Source organism: Callospermophilus lateralis, chromosome 2 (assembly GCF_048772815.1).
Source record: "Callospermophilus lateralis isolate mCalLat2 chromosome 2, mCalLat2.hap1, whole genome shotgun sequence".
NCBI lineage: Eukaryota > Metazoa > Chordata > Mammalia > Rodentia > Sciuridae > Callospermophilus > Callospermophilus lateralis.
The window spans coordinates 93,541,011-93,565,629 of NC_135306.1; the positions used below are offsets into that span (position 1 = coordinate 93,541,011).

General features: G+C 37.8%; 1 protein-coding gene across 1 annotated transcript in view; it reads left to right on the forward strand.

The window, feature by feature from the left end:
• Positions 1–24,619, forward strand: part of Ncapd3 (non-SMC condensin II complex subunit D3) — an 82,273-nt gene that overhangs the window by 27,650 nt on the left and 30,004 nt on the right. Inside the window, exons 15-20 of the mRNA XM_076846148.2 lie at positions 3,607–3,680; positions 4,188–4,322; positions 5,031–5,251; positions 21,968–22,159; positions 22,493–22,590; positions 22,742–22,857. Coding sequence (XP_076702263.1) covers positions 3,607–3,680; positions 4,188–4,322; positions 5,031–5,251; positions 21,968–22,159; positions 22,493–22,590; positions 22,742–22,857 — 836 coding nt within the window. The remainder of the gene's footprint in view (positions 1–3,606; positions 3,681–4,187; positions 4,323–5,030; positions 5,252–21,967; positions 22,160–22,492; positions 22,591–22,741; positions 22,858–24,619) is intronic.

Below are 24,619 nucleotides of genomic sequence, written 5' to 3' on the forward strand. Positions count from 1 at the left end.
GGTGCTTTACCACTGAGCTATGTCCCTAGCCCTTTTCATGTTTTATTTTGAGACAGAATCTTGCTAGATTGCTGAGACTGTTGATTCTACAATCCTCCCACATTAGCCTCCTGAGTTACTAGGATTACAGGAATGTACCACCACCCTAAGTCAAATATTTGATTTTTAAATGTTCTTTTCTGTGGGTTGTATTTTCACTTTCTTAATAGTGTTATTTGAGGCACAAAACATTTAATTTTTAAATTCAATTTATTTATTTTTTCTTGTGCTTTGCATGTCACAGCTAAAAAAAAAAAAAATTACCTAATCAAAAGTCGTAAAGATTTACTTACTCCTCTTCTAAGAGTTTCATAATTTTAGTTCTCATAATTAGGTCTTTGATCAATTTTGAATTAATTTTTGCATGTGGTATGATATTGGTTCATTCTTTGCATGTAAGTATCCAGTTGACATAGTGCTACTTATTTGAAAGATGATGTATTGGCAACTTTGACAAATAAGTTGATCAGAGATGTGTGAGTTTATTTCTGTACTCAATATTATATCATTGATCTAATATCTGTTTGCATGCCAGTACCACCTTGCATTAATTACTGTTGTATTATAGTGCAGAAGAGGAAAATTAATATTTTCCTCAACCCTCATGAGTTTTCAGTTGAAATGAATCCATGAAACAAAAAGATAGATTGATGAGAAACTGAGAAATCTTAATGGGAAGTAACTCAAAGCAGTGGCTTAAACTCTACTTACCTCACCCCTTCAATGACAAGCAATTAATTTGTGGGAAAATGGGGGGGGTATGTAGTTTTAGGTTTGTTTGCAAATTCCTTTGGTGCTGCCTTTGGGCTATAAAAATCCAGAATTGTCTCCAGTAGAAGAAAGTTTATATCCTTTCTTTATACAGAAAACAGAAAGGATAAAGAAAGGTTTTCCTCTGTTTTTTTGAACTGGGGATTGAACTCAGGGGCACTCAACTACTAAGCCACATCCCCAAAGATTTACTCACAATCTGTTTTGTATTTTATTTAGAGACATGGTACTCACTAAGTTGCTTAGCGCCTCACTGTTGCTGAGGCTAGCTTTGAACTCTTGATCCTCCTGCCTCAGCCTTTTAAGCCACTGGGATTAGAGGGGTACACCATTGTGCCCAGCTTGTTTAATGCTTTTTGATTGCCTTTACCTCAAAAATTTTTGTTTCAAGAGTCATTAAGGTGCTGGTTTCCTTCAATAATAATTCTCAAAATCAGAAAGTATAAGTTCTCCATATTTGAAAAATATGGAGAACTTATACATGAAAAAGAGAACTTCTCTTTTTCAAAATTGATAATTAGGGTCCCTCATATTTCCATACAAAATTTAGGATCAATTCTCAATTTCTACAAAACATGCCATCTTATATTTTCAAAGGGATTGATCTGTAGATCACTTGGGGGACTATTGCCATCTTACTGTGATAAGTCCCCTATTTCTTCAAGATTGGATTTCTCATTATTTGGGTCTTTAGTTTGTTTCAGTGTTTTTTTGTTGTTTTCATTTGAGCAACTCTTTGAATTTAATTCCATGTATTTTGCTCTTTTTGTTGCTATTATAAATAAAATGGCTCTTTTCATTTTAAATTGTTCATTGTTTTTACAAATGATTTTTTGGATTATTGATATTGTATACTGCAATATGCTTACCTTGTTACTAGCTCTAATATTTGTGTGTGTGTGCGCGTGTGTATGTGTGTGTGTGTGTATTCCTTAGGATTTTCAATATAGAACATCAAGTCACCTATGAATAGTGATAATTTTGCTTCTTCCTTTCTAATCTCGTTGCCTTTTGTTTCTTTGTCTTACCTATTTGCTCTAAGTAAACTCCATAGTACAGTGTTTCATAGAGAAAGGAAGCATAGACATCTTGGTTTTTCCCTGTATTTGAGGAAAGCTTTTGGTCTTCACCATTGAATAGATGCTAGCAATGGTTTTCTTCCTCCCTTCCCCCGGGATAATCAGTATGAGGAAGTTTCTTTCTATTGCAAGTTTGTTGAACATTTTTATAATAAAAAGTGTTTAGGTTTTGCAAATGCCTTTTCTGCATCTATCAAGATGATTGTGTAGTTTTGTCCTTTATTCTGTTACTATCACTTTTATGTCATTAGATTTTCACACATAGAATCAATATTTCATTCCTTGCACAAATCCCAAGAATGGTATATGATACTTTTGTATCCTGATGGATTTGATTTCCAGTATTTTGTTTAGAATTTTAGTGTTTGTTTTTATAAGGGATATTAATCCCTTGTTTTCTTGAGAAGTCTTTGTCTGTTTTGCTGTCATAGCAGTACTGTCCTAGTATGAGGTAGGAAAGTATGTTCTTCTCTTTTACCTTTTGAGTAACTTGTGAAAGATTTGTGTTCATTTTTATCATTTGGTAGAATTCTACAGTAAAACCATCTTTTTCTTGGCTTTTGTATATGTGCAGTATGAAATTTTTTGATGACCAGTTCAGTCTCTTTACTTGTTATAGGTATATTCAAATTTTCTATTTTTTTAAGTCAATTTTGTAGTTTATACCTTTCTAGAAGTATGTCCATTCTATATTTTATTTTTTAAGGTGCCTTCTTATATATCTGCAATTCCTAAAGTGTGGTTTGAGGGTCCTGAGGAATAACTAAGCCTTTTCCTAAGCCTCTTCCAGGGGGCCTTGAAATGAATACTTTGTTCATAATAATATCAAGACATCATTTACTTTCCACACCATGATTTTCTTGCAAGTGTAAATTGGAGTTTTCTTGAGGTCCTGAGATGTGTGAAATCATGACAAACAGAAGTGCAAATCCAGCTGGCTTTTATTAAACCAAACATTAAAGACTTTACAAAAATGTAAAACATTGCCACTCTTTTCATTTTTTTTGTCTTTGTTTTATTTTGGAAAATAAGAGTTATTTTTCATTTTAAAAGTGCATGTCTTACTATTTTGAAACAAATTTTAAAGTCCAGGCTCGGTGGCTCACCCCTGTAATCCCAGCAATTCAGAAGTCTGAGGCAGGAGGATTGTAAGTTCAAGGCAACATAGCAAGACCCTGTCTCAAAATTTAAAAATAAAAAGGGCTGGGAATGTAGCTCAGTGGTAAAGTGCCCCTGGGTTTCAACGAAACAAAACAAAGCATTTTAAATGTTTTTATAATTCTCAATTTAAATTTCTAACTCATTAAAAATTATAATTCACATTATAAAAAGTTCTTTGGCGTCTTTAGCAATTTAAGTGTGGAAAGTTTAAAGTGACTGTAATATATTATCTCATTGAATTTTTAAAATAACCCTATGGGTTAGAGAACCCTGTTTACAGCTAAATAAAATAGAAAACCTAAATAATTTTTAGAGGTAAGTTCCATATTCTAAAATCAAATTTTTTAATATTCCAGAATTAATATTTACTAGTGACTACCTAATATTTAAATTTTCTTCTTTTTCAATACTTTTCAGAATAATGTGATTTATTAGGATTTAAAATAAGCTAATTGAGAGAGTTTTTAGGAGGAGCGTGTTTTCTCATTATTGGGTGGTGAAATGTTAGATAGCGTCCTGTGTTTTTCAGGAATAATTTTTGATGTTTCCTCAACAGAAAGATGTGTTATGGCAATGTTGAGAAAGAGAATCAGGGACGAGAAGACAAATGTCAGGAAGTCTGCGGTTCAGGTGGAGATTTTCCTATGCATTTAAAAAAAATACTCTTTGTAAGCACTAAAAACTTGGAAATACAAAGCAATATTTTTAAAACTTCAAGGCCATATTTATTACTTAACTTGACTTTTCATAGTTGACCCTGGTTCTGTTATAGATTAATTGTACAGAAGAATTGTCTGCTTTTAAGCTTTTTTATTGGTTGTTAGCTTTTTAAAAAATCACAAATTTGTATCTATAATTTGTTTTGTTTAGATTCTTAATCTGGGAACCGTGGATGAATTTCCTTAGATTTGTAAAATTGATGGAAATTTAAAAAAAAATTTATAAATATAAAAATTTTTGTCTGGAGAGGGGCCTTAACTTTCATCAGATTGAAAAGTTGCAATGCTGTGGGGAACAGGGATGGATTGATACATGATTCTCAAAATGTTAAGAATCACATTTTTTAAGTATCCCTTGTCTTTGGTTTTTCTATACTTATGCTATAATCATCACTTCTTATTGTTTATATGCCTTCAGGTATTAGTGAATATTTTGAAACACTCTGACATCTTGGGTATGGAGGAGGACTTGTCGACTCTACAGGACCTCTGTCGGGACCCCGCTGTATCTGTCCGGAAGCAGGCCCTACAATCTCTTACTGAACTTCTTTTGGTGAGAGACAAAGCATTATGTATCTAATGCATGGTATTTTACATTAAAAGTAATTCTAGTGCTGGAGGTATAGCTTAGTGGTAGAGCATATATTTTTCATGTTCAAAACCCCTGGGTTCAATCCCCAGCACAAAACAAACAAACAACAGCAACAAATAAAAAACAGTTATTCTACATAATAATGGCCTGTTTCTAATGTATAGTTGCTTGGTAGAAACTACTGTGTAGCGTAAAAGAGATAATCTTTCAGTCTTACAATTATATATGATAGACTGTGCTTCCTATTAAATATAATTAGGAATTACTGCTGAATGTTAGTGCATTTTCTTGAATTCATTTTAAATCTCAGATAGGAAAAAAAGGGTTTCTCAGGATGAATTTGGTTAAGCTAGAGGCCAAGATTAATTTTTGTCAATTAAGATGTATGTAAATGATACTGCTAAAAACAGGTCCATTAATTCTATAATTTGCTTCTGCCAACTAATTGGCTATTCAGAAGTTTAAAACCATGTTTATTTCTTTATTTAATGAGAGAAGTTTTTAAGAAATCCATATTTTTACTTTTTCTATCAGTATTTATTTTAATTATTCCTTGGGATAAAATAAGTTTAAAATATCAGTATGTACTAGTTTATAGTAAGCTGGAGATTGAAATTTTAGACTTTTAATAGCATCAGACTTTCTAATATATAATTTTTTAATCCTTAGGCCCAACCTAGATGTGTCCTGATCCAGAAAGCCTGGCTGACGGGGGTCATCCCGGTGGTGATGGACTGTGAGAGCACTGTGCAGGAGAAGGCCCTGGAGTGCCTGGACCAGCTCCTGTTGCAGAATATTAAGCATCACAGTAAATTTCATGGGGAGGATGACAACCAAGTACTCGCTTGGTCACTTCTTGCCCTCCTCACTACAGAAAGCCAGGAACTAAGGTATGTTAACTATATGATTTTTGCTTCTCATTGAAGGCTATATGACTTTTTAATAATAAATTTTTCAATTGCAAGTATTTTGGCATTTTTGTGGTGACTGTTTTTGTGTCGCATTTGATTGCTTTCTTTGCTTCCCTCTGTCTCCTTTTCAATTTGATTTAAATATCTGTTACAAAACATTGATGGATGCATCATATTAGTTCCTTTCCCTAATACTGGTTATTATGAAAAATGACTTACAAATTAAACTTTTTGTAACACTTTATTGGATTGGTGGACTTAATAACATTGCAATACTTTTTCCATTTGATAATATTTATTGAGCTTATACTACATATAGTGAACATTTTGTTAAGGGTGCATGCATAATGATACATTTTAATCTGTATTGTAGTAATCTTATAATTGATTTGTGTGTGAGCTATCTTGGTTGCTTTTTTCTTTTTCTTGTATTTCTTTATCATATCACGATATTTCCCTACTTTTTACATATAGTTATAGAAGAATAATACAGTAGAAAGAGTAATAGAATTGAGTGTCATAAAATACCCCTCTGTGGCCATGGCAAATTACTACTTCTTTCAGGGCCTTAATTTCCTCATTTGCAAGAGCAGCCAGTTGAATTGCATTATCTCATAAGGTCTCTTTTTATTCTTTTTTATTCTATTTATTTATTATTTTATTCTATTTTATTCTCTATGACTGAAAAAACATTCATTCAGTAAATATTTTCTCACTACCAACTAGGTGGCTTTACTGAGGTTTCCTAGAAGGGAGGGATTTAACCAGCAATAGAATCAGCTGATTTTTGTTGTTGTTGTAGGGCTATATTATTATGCACAACCAATGTAGTAAAATTTCACAGTAAAATGATTAAAAGTAGAATCAATTTTTCACACAAACACAAAAAGAAGTCTATGATAGCTCAAGAGACACTTTTGGGAGGTTTATTCCATTTTTTTCTTTTTTTCAAAATTTTATGTCTCAGTATATGTATAGAGGTACATAGAAAATTAAACAAACCATTTACAAAGAAATATACCCATGTAACTACTATCTGGGTCTAGAAATAGACCATTGTTGGGCCCAAGAAGTACCTTCAACCTCCTTCTAGCCAGCCTCCTTCTCTCTTCCTTAGGGGGGAGCTACTCTTGTGATTTTAACACCACATATTATTTTGCTCTATTCTTGAACTTTATATAAATGGAATTCTGTGGTATGTCTCTTGTGAGTCTAGTTCCTTTCATTCAGCATAATGTAAAAGTCATTCAGATTATTATGTTGATCATTCATTTTAATTCCTGGACACACACACACAAATACACATAAGTGTGATATTTGTGACTGAAACACAATCAAATTTATGTTGTGAACATTCATATACATATCTTTATATATACATATCTATTGGGTATATACGTAGGAAAATTATTGTTAAATAAATAATGTTTGTATTCATCTTTAAATAAAAACTGCTAGAATTTTCCAGAGTGATCATTGCAATTTACATTTTTACTATTAGTGTATTTCAGTTGTTCTGTGTCTCAAACAGCATTTTGAATTTTTTTTTCTTTTGGTGAATGAAATCCGTATTTCATTGTCTTCAGTTTATACTCCATGTTGACTAATGAGATTGAGCCTTTTTTCATGTGGATTACCACTTAGACATTCATATTTGTGAATTACCTGTTAAGGTCTCTTGTCTTAGTTTTTATTGGATTGTTACTCTTTTGCTTATTCATCTGAAAGTGTTCATTACATTTTCAGTATACAAGCTTATATATTACACACGTCTTCTCCCACTCTACGGTTTACCTTTTTACTCTTTACTTCTTTTTTTTTTTTGGTGGTAGAGATTAAACCCAGGGCTTCACGCATTCTAAATGCATTCTCTACTCTTTTGATGGTGTTTAGTCTGTGATTGGTTTTCTTTATGATTAGCATATCATCATTTTATTGGTTTTTATTTGTGGTTCAAATTATTAACACGTTGTACAGATTAGTGGAATTCACTGTGATATTTCTATACATGCATATGTTGTGCATTGATCAAGTCCTACTGATCATTTCTTCTTCTACCCCCTCTCTTGCCTTCACCTTCCTACCCTAGTCCTCCTACCTCAGTTCCTAATAATTCCTCTTCTACTTTCGGGTTTCTTTCTCTCTTTCTTCCTTCTTTTTATTTATTTATTTTTGTTTGTTTTGTTTTGTTTCCACATATCAGAAAAAAATGCAATATTTGTCTTTCTGTGGGTGTCTGATTTTGCTTAACATGATGTTCTCTAGTTCTATCCATTTTATTGCAAATGACAGGATTTCACTCTTTTTTATGGCTGAATAATACTTCCTTTGTATATATACTATTTTCTTTATCCAGTTATCTGTTAATGGACACCTAGGATGATTTCATATCTTAGCTATTATAAATAGTATCACAGTAAACATGGGGATGCAGGTATTTCTTTTTTCTTTGCTGACTTCATTTCCTTCTGATATATGCCCAGGAGTGAGATAGTTTGATCACATTTGATCATATGATCTATTTTTAGTTTTTTGAGAAACCTCTATACTGTTTTCCATAGTAGTTGTAAAGTCTTTTCCTACCATATATTTGTGTAAATATTTTCTTATATAATCTCTTAGAAGTCTGTTATATTTTTCTTTTCCCTTTCACTGTTAGATCTTTAAAATTTATCTGGTATTGAATTTTGTATACCATATAATTAGGGATCAAATTTCAAGTCTTTCTAAATAAAGATCCAATTGAAATATTAATTGAAAAGATAACTTTTATTCTCTGCTTTGCAGTACCATCTTTATGACAAATAGGTTGTTCTTAATTCTAGTTCTGTTTTACTCCTTTTTTGTATATCTGTTTCCCTTTTGGTATCACAGATTTAATTATTGTGGCTCCGTTGGTTCTCTATAGGAGAGTAAGTCTTGTGTTGTTCTCCCTTTGTCCTTGTATCGTTCTTTGATATTATTTTATTCCAGGCTTTATTCATATGGCTTGGAATATTCCACTATTAAATCTTTTTACTGAATTATTATTACATTTTTTATTTCTAGAATTTTTATTTTGTTACAGTTTTCAGTTTTCTGTTGAAATTGTCAATCTTGTATTTTGCTTTCTTGCTTATACTAGGCATAATGACTTTAGATTTGTGCATCTGATAACTTCACTGGTTGGGCGAAGTCTGCTTTGTATTTTTGGTGTGTCTTATGTCCTCATATACTGTTGCATGCTAGAAAAATTATAAAAATTGATCATGTACTACCTTCCTAAGGCCAATATCAAAAATTACCAACCAATTCATATGGATCAGATAATATTCTCTGAGCATTAATAGTAAGGGTTAAAAAGCCCCAAACAAAACATGTAAACAATTCCACGGTTAGAGACCAGTGAATTAGTTTTGGAACTGTATATACAGAAAAACTTGAAGAATCATATAATTGGGGTACTTAGAAAGAAATGTATAATGTTAAATATTTAGAAAAGGTAACAGACTGGCCAGGTGTGGTGGTGCAGCTTGGGAGGCTGTAGCAGGAGGATTGCAAGTTTGAGGCCAACCTCAGCAACTTAGTGAAAAACTGTATCAAAAAATAAAAAGAGAATGTGGCTAAGTGGGAAAGCACCCCTGGGTTAAATCCCTAATACCAAAAAAGGGGTGGAGGGGGGGAAATTAACCACCTACATGTTTAGCTTAAGATAGAAAAAGTAACTGAGTAAGCTTGAAGAAAAATACCAAAAAATAAGAGCAGATATTACTGTACTGGCTTAACAAAGAAAAACCAAGTCTTCAGAAAGTTTAATGGAAAGGACAAACTTCTATTGAGATTTGCCAAGAGAAAAGAGAAGACACAGGTAAATAGTGTTATCAGTGAAATGGGTGGTAAAATTATAGTCATATAAATTTCTAAAATGTTTAGAATATATTACTATTTTTATAAAAGAGTACAATTCTTCATACTTGTTTTTTATTTAAAGTTTTCATTGATATAGTCCCCTATATTAGTTTGCTATGGTTGCCATTACAAAATGCCACAGAATATATTTCTTGAATAACAGAAATATATTTTCTCAAGTTCTGGAGACTAGAGGTCCAAGGTGAAGGTTCTGGCAGCTTTTGTTACTCTTGAGATCTCACCTTGACCTACAGATAGCCACATCTGTGCTGCCTATCTTTTCTCTGTGAGTGCATATCCATAGTATCTTGTTGTGAGTCCAGATTTTCTCTTGTAAGGACAACTGTTACATTGGATCACAGCCCACTCTAATGGCCTCATTTTAACTTTATCACTTCTTTATAGGTCCTGTATTCAAATACAATCACATTCTGAGGTTATAGGGGTTAGAATTTTAACATAAAAATTTCAAAGGAACACAATTCTGTACCTAGTTCTACAGGGAACAGGTTAAATCTTCTCAGCACTAAGCCCAAGCAACACCTTGCCTGGTACATTATAGCACCTCAGTGAATACCTATTTGAATAGTTATTGTCAATACCTGCTATGGTTGAATGGTCCCTCCAAAGCGCATGTTGAAATTTAATAGCAGTGTCTGGAGGTAGGAACTTTAACAGGTTATCAAAAGGGCTTTCAGGAATGGACTTTTTTTCTTGCCTCTTTACCCATACAGATATCCACACCACCCTTTTGGGAAAACACAGCATGCAAGGCACCATCTGGCGGCAGAGAATGACCTCAATGGTTGCTGAAACTGCTGCTGCTTTATCCCCAGACTTCCCAACCTCTAGAACTATAAGCAATAAATTGGTATTCTTTATAAATTACTCAATCTCAGGTATTATGTTATAACAACAACAACAACAACAAAAAAAAAAAAACCAGGCTAAGACGGCACCATAAATGAAATTAAAACACAAAGAACAAATTGGAAAATGTATAACATTTGATAAAGGATGATGTCCTGTATCTACTAATAATATAAATCAATAAGCATGATCTCCTAATAAAGAAATGGATACATTCTCTTAAAATACAGTTTGCAAAAGTTGAAACAGAAATTAAAAACAAACAGAAGCATATTGAATCTGATATTAAACTTTTTAACACTCAGAGGAGTTAAAATAAATTTTATGTTCTCAAAATGTGAGACTTGAAAAGAATCTGAGAAAATGGACATTTTTACATCTTTGGTTAGAGTATAAATTGTCTAGATTTGTTTAGAGGATGATCTAGCATTGTTTCTCAACATTTGCCATCCCAAGAATGTGTTCCTTCCTCCCCTGAATGCTGCAGCCCTCCTGGGCAGGCTGTCCTTTGTCATTTTGCACTCTACCCAGAGTGACTTTTCTGCATGCATAATTTCTTCAGAGAGCTTCATAAGATGTCCTCAATTATAGCACTTCTTGCATCCCTCATCTTTCCCCACATGGGTTTTATGTCCTAACAATCCCAGCCTATTCCCCACACCTTCTTGCCTTTTTGAACACCACACTTTCAGCATGGTATTCTCTGTCCCTAGAAGGACAGCCTTTCCTCCTTTGTTTGCTCTTGTTCTTCAAGATTTTCTTTACTTCCCTCTGGCAGTCTTACCTGACTCCCCTGGTCTGAGTTACTTACTTTCATCTGTTCTGTAACACATTTTAACATGTGCAGTTGAGGTGTACTATACAATTTGAGAGTATGACAGCATCCTCCACAGGCTTTGTTTTCATTTTCAGATATGGAAAACAACCTATGGATATTTGAGATCACAGGTGAGAAACACAGGTGAAAGGCAGAAAAACTATTGAGAGTAAATGAAAGATGGATGATATGTAGTGAAAAAAGCTTCTGGAAAAAGAATAGTATTTGAAGGGTTGAACTTCATAGAGTAGGAGGAGGGCCAGAGATGTAACTCAGAGTTACAGTGATTGTCTATTCTGCTGAACACCCTTGGTTTGATTCCCTGCACAAATAAATAAATAAAGTAGGAGGAAGGAAGTTTAGAGATAAATGTAATCCAAAGATAAAGTGGAAAGAGATGTAAAAAAGAGGACATGAACACTAGAGCTTGCTAGCATTTCTATTCTCAATAAAGCAGTCATAAGAATCATTTGCCTACAGTCAGAAAGGAAAAGGTAGAGTGGGGCCCTTAACTGTAAAGATTTAGGGTAACCACTAAAGACATGGCTAGTTCAAAACCTCTTACACCAGTAATTCTGGTGTAATTGGTTTGTGAAATCTGCCTTTAATCATAATATTAAGATGTTACTTGCCATTTTTCACTCATTCTTTCATGATAAGATAGTGGAATTTTGCTAAAGCCATCTGATAGATAATAGTAAAACATAATGAGGGAAGCATATATGAGAATTCCCCATTATAACATTGATACTCATCTTGTAAAGGTCCGGTGAGCGTCTGAGGAAGAGACCACCAAGAGACTGTCTCATGCAACAGCAAAGGGCTTATTGGGGGTCCAGCATGCTGGGGCTCGAAGCTCACTTGAATAGAGCAGAGAATGAGAGCCTTGGGAACAGCTTAAGCAGAGCTTATATACTTTCCTTGGAGAGGGCAGGGACTTCACATACAGCATAGCCAGTCATTGCACGGTTTCTGGGTTTCTGGGAGGGGTTGTTTTCGTAGAGCAACCAGATGATCAGTGGGCATTTCCGGGAGTTGTTTTCAACTTCTACATGAGTTTCAGGTTCCAGGAAAACAGAACTTAATTCTTACATTCTTAACCTTTTCATTCCCCACTTCTTTTTCTGACTACTTTTAATCTTAAAAGTAAGAAATCATAATTATTGAGGGGTATCACACTCTATTTCTGCCAGTGAGGCATATAGATGTCTGATTACCATAAGTTTAACTTGTCCAATTTGAGCTTGGAGAAAGGAAACTACACGGTTGAGCAAACAGGGTCCTACAGTTAGCAATAATATGAGGATTATTAATGGACCGGCCAGAGCTGATAAAAGCATAGTTAACCAGGGGGACTGTGTGAACCAAGACTCAAACCACCCTTTTTGGGCTTCTCTCTCTCTCGCTGACGCTCTTCAAGGCGTCTTCTTAATTTACTCATAGATTCTTTTACAACTCCAGTATGGTCGGCATAAAATCAACATTCTTCCCTCAATGCAGCACAAAGGCCCCCTTCTCTCATGAAGAGGAGGTCCAACCCTCGCCTGTTCTGTAAAACAACTTCAGAGAGAGAGGTTAAAGATTCCTGTAAAGCTGTGATGGAGGTTTCTAATATCGTTAAGTTTTGGTCTATTGCTACTTCTAATTGGGTCATTTGTTGTGTCCCACGGACCAGGGCAGTGGTTCCTGTGCCCACCCCTGCAGCAACTCCTATTCCCAATAGGATGGAGAAAGTGAGGGATACAGGTTCCCAGCGGAACCGGGTTGTATGCCCCCCTATTTGATCTTCAAACAAACCTGCGTCATGATAGAGCACTCTGGGAAACATCTGCACCATTACCCAATAATTTACAGAGCTGTTAAATATCTGGGCTGAAATGCAAGGAGTTAACCCTGAGTCACATGCCCACCAGGTTCCATTTTCAGGGGTAAGGAAACCCTGTGTGGTGCTAATTTTTTTATCTGGGTACATAAGTGTTGTTTACTTTTTAGGTGGGGACTCTATACATAAGCCTGCCCCAGTTACTTCTGGGAGGGTTAACTTAAGATTTCCACCCCAATTACAGGAGGAACTCTGTGCTTTTACTGCATAAGTCCCGTCAATTGCTATCCCTTCATAGTAAGGAGGAGCAGCGGAGAGACAGAGCCAACAAGACTGAGTGAGGTCTGGTTGCGTGGAATTCAGTACCGCAAAGGCTCCTTCAATTAGCCCCCAGGGGGAGGGGTTGACTTCACTCTGGATTGGGGAAGTAAACGAAGGTGAAACTTGAGGAGTATGGGAAAGTGAAGGGATCCTAGTAGATTTAGGTTCGGGAGGTCTATGAGGCCCAATTCCTGGCTAAGGGAATTTCTTTTCTTTCAAACCGGATAGTGAACCAAAAGCCAAAATCATATCCTGTGGTGTAAAATCGCATTCCATAGGTTTTTCCTGAAAGCCATGTCCAGATATTTTGGTTTCTTCCTTTGGAGGTGAAGGTTATATTTAGGGGGTTACATAGGCTACTTGTGTCACATGGAGTAGGGTCAGCTAGTCCAGAAGTCCCCGCTTGGGGGTCCCATTTAAATGGGAGACATTGTTCAGGACTTAACTTAGTATTATTTCTTCTATCAGGGGAGTTTGGGTTCCACCAGGCAGACTATCAGGGGAGTTTGGGTTCCACCAGGCAGCCCCTGTATGCTCACATCCCCATGACTTACAGAAGAAGTCGGCTTCTCCCCCACACAGCCGTGACTGTTTGCGGCTTCGATAGTTTGCTGGGCAAACAGTAATCTAGGCTAGCCAGCCTGCATCTGACTCGCGTGTCCCTACATCCATAATGTTTGTTTCCATTATCTATGGTACAGAAGGGATTTAATGGAATTTTAGTGGGATCCTCTTCATCAGGGATATCCCAATAGGAAAGACCTATAGCCAGCTGACAAATGTCTGGGTGGAGAGATGGCCACCAGGTCCCTAAGGGGGCTGTATGCGAGATAGACCATACTTCTTGTCCAGTAGGATTTGTGATCAGCCATTGCTGCTGAACGGGCTGATGAGGGTTAGGACTACTGCTGGTCAAGGGGAGAGTCCATAGCCCTATCCACACGGCGAATATGCAATTTGAGAGGGTTACCAGTCTTTTCCAGTTTCCAGCCAGAGTCTGGACAGGGCGCAGGTTTGAGATGAGAGGCATGGATCCAGGAAGTGATTCCGTCTACCTTTACCGCTGTAGGTGTTATAAGTAGCACCTGGTATGGTCCTTTCCAGTGGCGTTCCTGGGATGACACTTGATGTCATCTTACGTAGACGAAGTCTCCCGCTTGATATCCGTGTGGAGTCCCTTCGTCTCCAGGTTGGTAGGCAGTGGCCAGCTGTTTCCACAGGTATCGCTGGGTTCTTTCAAGAGCTTTAAGTCTGTCAAGCAAGGGGGTGTAAAAGGAATCATTAGGTCTTAGAATTGGGGTTAGGTCCCTTACTGGAGGAGGGGCACCATAGAGAATTTCATAGGGGGTGAGGTTACACAAAGAAACAGAGGGAATATTTCTTGCACGAAACAGTGCATAAGGCAGGAGCATAGTCCAATCTTTTATGCGGTCTCTAAGCTTAATTTCGTTAAGGTCTCTTTAATGGTTCTATTCATTCTTTCTACCTGTCCTGAGCTTTGGGGTCTATAAGCACAGTGTAACTTCCAACTAATCCCCAGGGTCCTGGCTAACCCCGACTTACCTGGGCCATGAACGCTGGTCCATTATCAGACCCTATTACCTTAGTCAGGCCGTATCTTGGAAAAATATCTTCCAGGATCTTCTTGACCACCATTTGCGCCATTTCTTTTTTTGTGGGGAAGGCTTTAATACATCCTGAAAATATGTCTACAAAGACTAGGAGATATTTGAGTCCATACCTTGCTGGCTTAATTTCAGTAAAGTCCACTTCCCAGAATTGTCCAAGTTAGTTGACCAGACGTTCTGGTTTCTGGGTCTACCCACTTGAAAGCAAACAGCAACTGACTATCTTTATGCAGAGGCAAGCAAAAGAAAGCATCTTTTAAGTCCAGAACAGTATACCATTTCCGCTCAGGGTTCAGAGTGCTAAGCAGATTGTATGGATTAGGTACCGTGGGGTGAATGTCCTGCACTCTGTTGTTGATCTCTCTTAGGTCTTGAACGGGGCGATAGTCCCCGGTTCCTGGCTTTTTTATTGGTAGCAGAGGAGTGTTCCAGGCCGATTGACAGGGCCTTAGGACCCCAAAGGCCAGATATTTCTGAATATGGGCCTTATCCCATCTTTAGCTTCTTTGCTGAGAGGATATTATTTGACATTGATTGGGGAGGCTGAGGTTTTTAACTCCACTGTTATTGGAGGTTGTTTCACGGCTAGGCCTAACCCAGCAGTTTCTGCCCAGGCATTTGGGTAATCTGTTATCCATTTCTGGGGTAGCTTGCCTGTTTGATCAGTCTTGGGGGGTGTGAAGAGTTGATGTTCATCTTCTACTGACATAGTTAAAACCGTGACTATAGGAGTTTTTACTGAAGGATTTAGAAATTCCACTTGGGGGCCTTCAGGGTTAAAAGTTATTCTGGCCCGGAGCTTGGTGAGCAGATCTCTGCCTATCAATGGAGCCGGGCATTCTGGGATTACTAGGAAGGAGTGATGGACTTTTCCTTTCCCCAGGTCCATGGTCTTCTTAGTTGTCCAAGCCCGATATTTACTGCCATTAGCCCCTTGAACTAGAGACCTTTTATTTGATAGAGGGCCCAATGGGGCCTTAAGGGCTGAGTATACTGCCCCTATATCCACTTCAAAGTTTACTGGGGTCCCCTCCACTTCAAAAGTTACCCTGAGCTCGGGGAGGGGATCCGAGCCCCGACTTTCCTAGTCATCCTCCAGAGTCAGAATGTCTGGCTGGCGTGGCTGTCTCTTTCTAGGGCACTCTTTGGCCCAGTGTCCTTTTTCTTTACAGTAGGCACATTAATCTGAGGCCAGGGGTGGCCTCTGGCGTGGGCTCAGGTATCCCTTCCTGTCTCCCTGTTTCTTAATTTCTGGCCTATTTGTTGTTGTGACCAGGACCTTAGTCAATGCCTTAGTCTGTCTTTTGCTTCTCTCATCCTCCCTTTGCTTCCTTTCTTTCTCCCTCCTTTGTTCCTTCTCTTCCTCAGTTACTCTCTTATAGTATAGCTTCTCGGCTTCTCTGACTAAATCTCTCAAAGTCATATCTTGTAATCCATCTAAGCATTGTAACTTTCTTTTAATATCCAGGGCAGCTTGCCCAATAAAGGCCATCATGACAGATGCCTTTTGATCCTCTGCCTGAGGATCGAAAGGAGTATATCTCCTATATGCCTCCGTAATTCTCTCTAGAAACATAGAGGGAGATTCATCAGGCCCTTGAATAATCTCTCTTACCTTGGCCAAATTAGTTGGTCGCCTAGCGGCCGCTCGGAAACCCACTATTAGAGCCCAGCGATAAGTGGACAGATGCTCCCTACCTTCAAAGGTGTTGGGGTCCCAGTTGGGTCGGTTCAAGGGGAAGCCGGCTTCAATTATGTTGGGAAGTTGTGTCGGTCGCCCATCTGGTCCGAGGATATTTTTTCTAGCTTCCAGGAGGATTCTCTCTCGGTCCTCTGTCATGAAGAAAGTCCCTAGGAGCTGTTGGCAGTCATCCCAGGTAGGCTGGTGTGAAAACATCAATGACTCAACCAGACCTGTGAGCCAGGTGGAGTCCTCGGAAAAAGGGGGATTGTTATTTTTCCAGTTATATAGGTCTGAAGAGGAGAAAGGCCATTACTGGTAGGCTTGCTTTTCTCCCCCATGGACGTCGTCAATCATTGGCCCCTAGGGACGGAGGGGGAGCATCACGGGAGCTCCAGGGTTTTCTATCATTCGCCGCCTGCGAGTTCCTCCAGGGCAGCTTCCTCCAGGGGAGGAGGGGCTGTGTGTGCTGTGGGGGAGTCATCCGGAGGGCACTGGGCCGGCCTAGCCTCCTCCAATGGCAGAGAGGCTGAGTCAGCAGCAGGGGAATCACTTAGAGGGCATTGGGGGTTGGGGGACAAGGGCAGGGGATAAGGAGGGGCAGGAGAGTCCAGTAGAGTCAAATCTTGAGACTCAGGGAGAACAGAGGATGGAGGAGGAGGAGGAGCAGAGGGTTTGAGAGAGAGAATCATGGGGGAAGGAGTAGGAGCGGGGGCAGGGACAAGGAAAGGCTTCACCCATGGAGGAGGAGATTCACAGAGGTCCTGAAAAGTTAAGATATACGGCTGTTGATCTTGATGGCTATGTGGCCCCGACTGAAAGACAATATCTCTGACTTTTCGAATTAGTGGGAAGTAGAAAGATCCTTCTGGGGGCCATCCGACTCCAAAGGTGGGCCATTCTGAAGCACAGAGAGTCTGCCAGGTTTGGCGTTTTACTGAAAAAGAAAGATTCTGAGCCCTTAAGTGGACTTCGGTCCAGTGATCAAGGGTCAGGGACAGAGGCATTGAAGTGCTCTGTCCCATAATGAAAGATACACAAACAGTGAAAGCAACGACACACGACACAGACAAGACAAGATAATAAAGACAGACAATGGACGTCCAACACTGAGACCAGGACTGAGTAGCCAGCAAAACCCGATGGGCTGGCAATACCGAATCCGAAACAAAATATCACCGAGTCAAGGAGACTATTGTTCCTCAATTTCCCGAGTCCTCTGGGGGGTCCCCCAGGGATGTGTCCTATGGCCCTGTGACACGTCTGTCAGCCACTGTTGGAGAGAGCTCACGCTCTTCACCGACAGCCACTTTGCCAAGCCCTAACCTGAAACCGGAAAGAGGCGCCTTACTTACCCCGAGAGGAGCGGTCTTTCTTCCGCCGCTGCCGGATCTCGCTGGGGCCTCCAGATGTAAAGGTCAGGCGAGCATCGGAGGAAGAGATCACTAAGAGACTGTCTCATGCAACAGCAAAGGGTTTATTGGGGGTCTTTCCAGCATGCTGGGCCTCAGAGCTCACTTGAATAGAGCAGAAAGAGAGAGCCCCGGGAACAGCTTATGCAGAGCTTATATACTTTCCTTGGAGAGGGAAGGGACTTCACATACAGCATAGCCAATCATTGCATGGTTTCTGGGAGGGGTTGTTTTCGTAGAGCAACCAGATGATCAGTGGGCATTTCTGGGAGTTGTTTTCAACTTCTACATGAGTTTCAGGTTCCAGGAAAACAGAACTTAATTCTTACATTCTTAACCTTTTCGATCTCATTAAGTTTATTTGGTTTGGGAAAAACGTTATTTTTGTTAAATACTATATATGTACACAAAGTAGAGTCACACCATTTGTGTTTTCATATGTATACTTAGGGTAAACAAATTTTAAAATATTTGTTGATTGCATAGATCATATATATAAACATACAGTGTTGTCATTTTAAATCAATCAATTTTTTAAATTTCTAGGTTTCAATTTCTAATATGACAATAATAATCCTCAAATAATAACAACAGTAATTCTCATAGACAAATTATTTGAGATGGTCAGTAATTTTGAATTTATAGAGGTTCTGGGCTAGGGGTGCAGCTCAGTGGTAGAGCATCTGCCTAGCATGCTTGAGGCCCAGTGCCACCCAAAAAACAAAAGAAAAAAAGGAAAAGAACTTAAAGGGTCCTTAGATGAAAAGGCATGAGAGCCACAGATCTTAGGAATCTGTTTTAAAAATCAGAAGCACTGTTAAGAACAGCAAGGTTGATGGAATAGAAGTTCTGTAAACATTTATAGACCGAATGTTATGTTAATCTCTTGAATAAAGTATTGCTAGAATATCAAGAAATGGTCATGGAGAAAGAGCTTTACAGAAAAGGTGATCTTTAAGTTGAATTTTGAAAGCTACTCAGGACTAAAAGGACATCACTGGATGCATATAGTGTGCAAGTATGCACTGTACCAGCACCACAGAATGTCAGTAGCCAGGTAGGACCCTGGGTGTGGAGCTAGGCCCCAGTTGAAATTCGTTATAAAATAGCACACCAAGAAGTTTGATTTTATATTCAAAGCAAGGTGGCAGCAGGGAGGCTGACAATGAACTTAAAAGTGGAGGAGAAATGCCAGATTTCATATTTTAGGAAGAATAAAGAATGGCCTTGTGCACAGTGATCAAGAGGACTGACTGGAATCTAAGAACACAGGCCAATGTTAAAGTGATTGAAGTCAAAGACAATGAGGGTCTGAGTTAAGATGGAGGCAGTAGAAATGAGGAGAGAAGACAGCTTCATATCTGTTTATAAGCAGAAGTGGTAGAGTTGGTAAAGATTAGGCTCGAGAGTAGAAAGAAATAGAAGAGGAAATTCTGAATTTACTCAGTTGAAAACGTAATTTGAGGACCTCGTTTTCCAGGCTCAGTGGTAGAGCGTTTACCTAGCATGTTTGAGGCCCAGTGCCACCCAAAAAACAAAAGGAAAAGAATTTAAAGGATTCTTAGATGAAAAGGCATGAGAGCCACTGATCTTAGGAATCTGTTTTAAAAATCAGAAGCACTGTTAAGCACTTTAAGTGTTGGAGAAGAATTCAACTCATTTGCTCCTCTCAGGTTGCTCTCAATCCAGTGGGAATTCCAAAACAAAGTAAAATCATGATTTTAGTAGAAAGTAAATTACACCCACTTTGGAAGAAAGTAAGCACAGAGGAAGGGCATGTAGCATTTTTATGATTTCCTCCTGCTTTCCCTCTTCCTTTGTCTCTTCTTTGTTCATCCTTCTCCCTCCTTTTTCTTTCTCTTCTTTCTTTCAACCTTAGGGTGGTGTTTTTTCCATTTTCTGTTGCTATAACAAAATACTTGTGGCTGAATACTTTGTAAAGAAGAGAGGTGAAGGCTGAGGATATAGCTCAGTTGGAAGAGTGCTTGCCTCGCATACACAAGGCCCTGGGTTCAATCCCCAGCAACACCAAAAGAGAGAGAGAGAGAGAGAGAGAGAGAGAGAGAGAGAGAGAGAGGGAGAGAGAGGGGGGGGGGTTAATTTAGCTCATAGTTCTTAAGTCCAAGATCAAGTGGCCCCACCAGTTTTAGCCTTTGGTGAGGACCTTGTGGTAGGTGACATCACAAAGGCAAGAGCATCCATAGAAAATCACATGAGGAGACAGGAAGCCAAAGAGATTCAGGGGCCAGACTTCCTCTTTTTTGTAACCACTTGCTTTGGTGAGAACTAACTTTGAGAGACCAGTATTAATCCCTTCTGAGGGTGGTGACCCCATGACCTCATTACCTTACTTCTGTGGTAAAAGTTCCACTACCTTTAATACCTCCATGGTGAGGACTAAGCTTCCTATGAATTCTGGGGGGCACATTCAAACCTTATGGAAACCATAGTAGATAGCTTCCTAGAAGTGGTAGCATAAGCTAAATATTGGGGAACATGTAGGAATTAATCAGGCAACCATAGTACTGAGGATTTCCAGGTAGGAAATAGCAATGCAAAGGCCTAAGAGGTGTGAAGGCTCCACAAATTCTCTAAGGAAAATGACTGTTTCAGGTGCCATTGACTTGAGGTATAGAAAGAAAGGTCAGGTGGGGACCAGGAGGAGGGCTGGAGATGGGAGTCCAATTTTGAATGTAGTCTTGGATGCTTGATCACATGTGAGAGGGGAGTTCATTGTAATGAATGAGATCCATAGAATAAGCTTGTAGGTAAGAGAAAACAGGACTAGGAATAGAGCTTTTCAAAATCAGCAATTAAAGTGATTAGAATGAAAGAGATTAGAGAAGGGAAATAAAAGTGATCCACTAGGTAGAGCAGAGTTATAAGGGTGACTAATAATAGTTTATACCTCTAAGAGATACCAAATAAAACAGAATAAGTTTACTGACTATTGATTTTGACATTAGGAGACAGTCATTTGTACTTTTTGGTTAGCATTTATTGAATCTCATTCTGTTGTTTTGTTGTTATTGTTTCTCATTCTAACTAGATGGGTACTGTCAATGATTGACTTGGGGGTGTGGCTGAGGAGTGAGATGAGAAGTACTTCACATATAAGAGAGTAAGTTGTCAGAGGAGCCAGATTTGAGACTTCAAGGAGGTTCAGAGAATTTTTTCCTCATTCTGTTGGTTGCCTTATAGTAAAACCACTTAATATAGTAAACCAGACCCAGCCTCCAGAAGCATTTTTAATTTTATGTTTAAAGGTTTTGAAATCTGTTTCTAAGTGATATTAATAGGTTACAGCAGATTTTACCTCTTTTTTAAATTTTATTTCTTCTAATTTGTTATGTGACAGCAGAATGCAATTCAATTCATATTGCACAAACGGAGCACAGTTTTTCATGTCTCTGGTTGTATACAAAGTAGAGTCACACCATTTGTTTTCATACATGTACTTAGAGAAATGATGTCTCATTCCACTGTCTTTCCTATCCTCATGCCCCCTTCCTCACTCTCCCTCCCCTTTGTCCTATCTAAAGTTCATCTATTCCTCCCACGCTGCCTCCCATCCCCATTACAAATCAGCATCCTTATATCAGAGAAAACATCGGCATGTGATTTTGGGGGATTGGCTTACTTCACTTAGCATTATATTCTCTAACTCCATTTATTTACCTGCAAATTCCATGATTTTATTCTCTTAATGCTGGGTAATATTCCATTGTGTATATATACCACAATTTCTTTATCCATTCATCAACAGAAGGGTATCTAGGTTGGTTCCACAATGTAGCTATTGTGAATTGAGATTTTACCTCTTTTATTATAATCATATTTAAATACTAGGATGTGATTTCTTTCAATCCTTCCAGTGGAAAAAACAAAAGGATAGTATTTCTATGTTTTTATCACTATAGCTATAAATTCTGGATATATCCATTATGGTAACCTATCCTTTAGGTTTGTATGGAATTTGTGGATGGAATGAGGATAAGAAGGGTCTCAATTATGAAATTTTATTCATTTGAAAATAACTATTTTGTAAGGGAGAAAAGCAAATACAACTTATTCTATAAGAAAAACAAAGTTTGTTATCAGATATACTACTAGCTAGACCATCTACATGGATGTTTTATGTTGCAGTGGAATCCTAGAACAGCAGATATTGCTACCCTTTCAGTGAGGGATTGATCTAAACAGTTTTGTTTATTTGTAGTTACAATTCTGCTTTCTTTTTTGTTTTTGTTTTCCAGCCGCTATCTAAATAAGGCTTTTTATATCTGGTCCAAAAAAGATAAATTCTCATCCACTTTTATAAACAATATGATATCTCACACTGGCACAGAACATTCTGCACCAGCCTGGATGCTGCTTTCCAAAATTGCTTGCTCATCAACCAAGCTGGACTACACCAAAATTATACAGTCCTGGGAGAAAATCAGCAGGTTCGAATGTTTACAATGTAGACAGTGGTGGAAATTGAAGGTTCTTACAAACTCATACATTAGGAAAGTGGGCTCTTTCATAATAATAACTTTTTTAATATAGAAATATTTTCTTTAAACCTTGGCATAAAACAAACAAAATGAAACTCACTTTAAAGCAGTTTACTTTTCCCTAAGTTCAGTAAGTGCCTACAGGTAACTACAGCATGATCCTTTAAGCCATGTATCTACCTTACTTCCTCTAGTATTAATGATAGAAAAGAAAATATATTTAGTTGAAAGCACAATGGTTAATTTGGTTCTATCTTGGTATTTCCCCTACCCTTCCTCTAGTCAGCAGAATCCCAATTCAAATACCTTAGGACATATCCTGTGTGTCATTGGGCATATTGCTAAGCATCTTCCTACGAGCACCCGGGACAAGGTGATTGGTGAGTGTCTATTAGACAATCTTTCTTGTTGGTGCTATTAATTTCAGTTTATTTTATTTTATTTATTTTGTGTGTGTGTGTGTGTGTGTGTGTGTAAATTTTGGGTTTTTTTTAAGCAGTTTAACTTGTAGAATTTGGTTCTCCTTCTTAGATGTTGTCAAGTGTAAGCTGAATGGATTTCAGTGGTCCCTAGAGCTGATCAGTTCAGCTGTTGACACTTTGCAAAGACTTTGTAGAGCATCTGCAAAGACACCAGTGGAGGAACAGGTATGATGTTACACACTGCTCTGATATGTTTTCAACTTATTTGTATTTGGACCTGTTACTGTTTGTTTTGAAGTTTGAAGAGTGTCTCTATAAATATGGGACACTAAGGATGTGTAGTCCCCAGTAGCTTTTGGTACAACAAGGCAATGCTTATGTGACTAGCAGCTGACTTTCCCCAAGAACATAGACTAATCAAGACATGATTCTCTCCTTGGCTCCAGATATAAGTAAGTATCTTTTATCTTGTCCCTGAAGTTCCCTACAGCCTATACCTAATGGTGCATAGTCATAAATTCCAAATCAATGATTTATGTAAGGCAGAGAGTTACTTTGACCCCTTAAAGACATCCATATTAATATCTCTAATAAGAGACTGGGGATGTGGCTCAAATGGTAGCATGCTCACCTAGCATGTGTGAGGCACTGGGTTCAATTCTCAGCACCACATAAAAATATTGTGTCCACCTAAAACTAAAAAATAAATATTTTAAAAAATCCCTAATAAATCATAAGCGTGCCTTTTTTCTTTTTATGTGGTGCTGGGGTTGGAACCCAGGACCTTCAGTATGCTAGGCAACTGCTCTTACCAATGAACTATGCCTCCAGCGCTGCTGTCTCTTCTGCTTTTATCATGAGGTATACTCACAAACAGTGCTATTTGTAATAAAAACATTTAGAGATGAGGACTATTAGTAATGATTATGAAAGTTATAAGTTAATTTAAATAATTTCTGAAGTGTATCTAAGTTTTACAGAAAACTGCTTTCTTCATCTGAGCTAACTTCCTATGCTTTCTTTTCTTGTATAAGGTCTTATGAGAAAGTCCATAATTAATGCTACATTTCCTACTTATAATAACAAATCTAATACACCAATGTACTGTGACATTTTTGTTTGTGACCTTAAAAGTGATTGGAATGCAGTTAGCTTAAAAAAAAAAAAAAAAAAAAACAATTCTTGAGCTGTTTCTTATGTAAATGGTATCTGGTGTTTTTCTAGTGTCTGGCTTTCAACAATTATATTATTAAAAGGGATACTTGAATTATTATTTTTCTAGCCTGTTATCTGAAAACCAAAGAAATTGTATGAAAAGCTTTTAAATAAGAAACATTGGAAAGAACACATTTGAATAGCATTTAAAATTGTAGTTGGTGCTTTGGTGTTTCTAGAAAGAATAAGGAGAGAATGATGGGGGGAAATTATGGCAGATATGACTGTGATCCTGCAGTTTTCAGTGGCACACAGCTGACTGATGGTAGAGCTGTGACTATAACTCAGATCTTTGATACTTTCCCAGTGTTTCTTTTACCAGTGCTAACTGAAAAATGAATTATCTACATAGTGGGATATTGGGAACTATAAAAAGTCTTGAGGTCTTTGTCTCTTCATCAAGATAAAGCTCTCCTTGGTCAACATTGTGATCCAGATTGTTCAGTCTTATTAAAATCTTAGATGTAGTTCTTTTAAAGGTAGTAAAGATAACAGTTTTGAAACATTTGAGGCCAAGTCAGATTTAAAAGCATTTTATGCATAACAGTGATTTTCCTACAACTTTACAAGCATTGAGTACCATGTTGTGTTAGTTCTTCTATGTACTAGATGATGGTTAAGACAGAGTCTTTTCTTAAGTACCTTTATGCAGTGGGAGAGACATATCCCAGACACATAATTTCAGTATAAAACAGTTACTTCCAAAATAAAAGTATGTATCAAGTGACATGAAGTACTGGGGTAGAGGCACTTAGTTCAGCCTTAGCTGTTC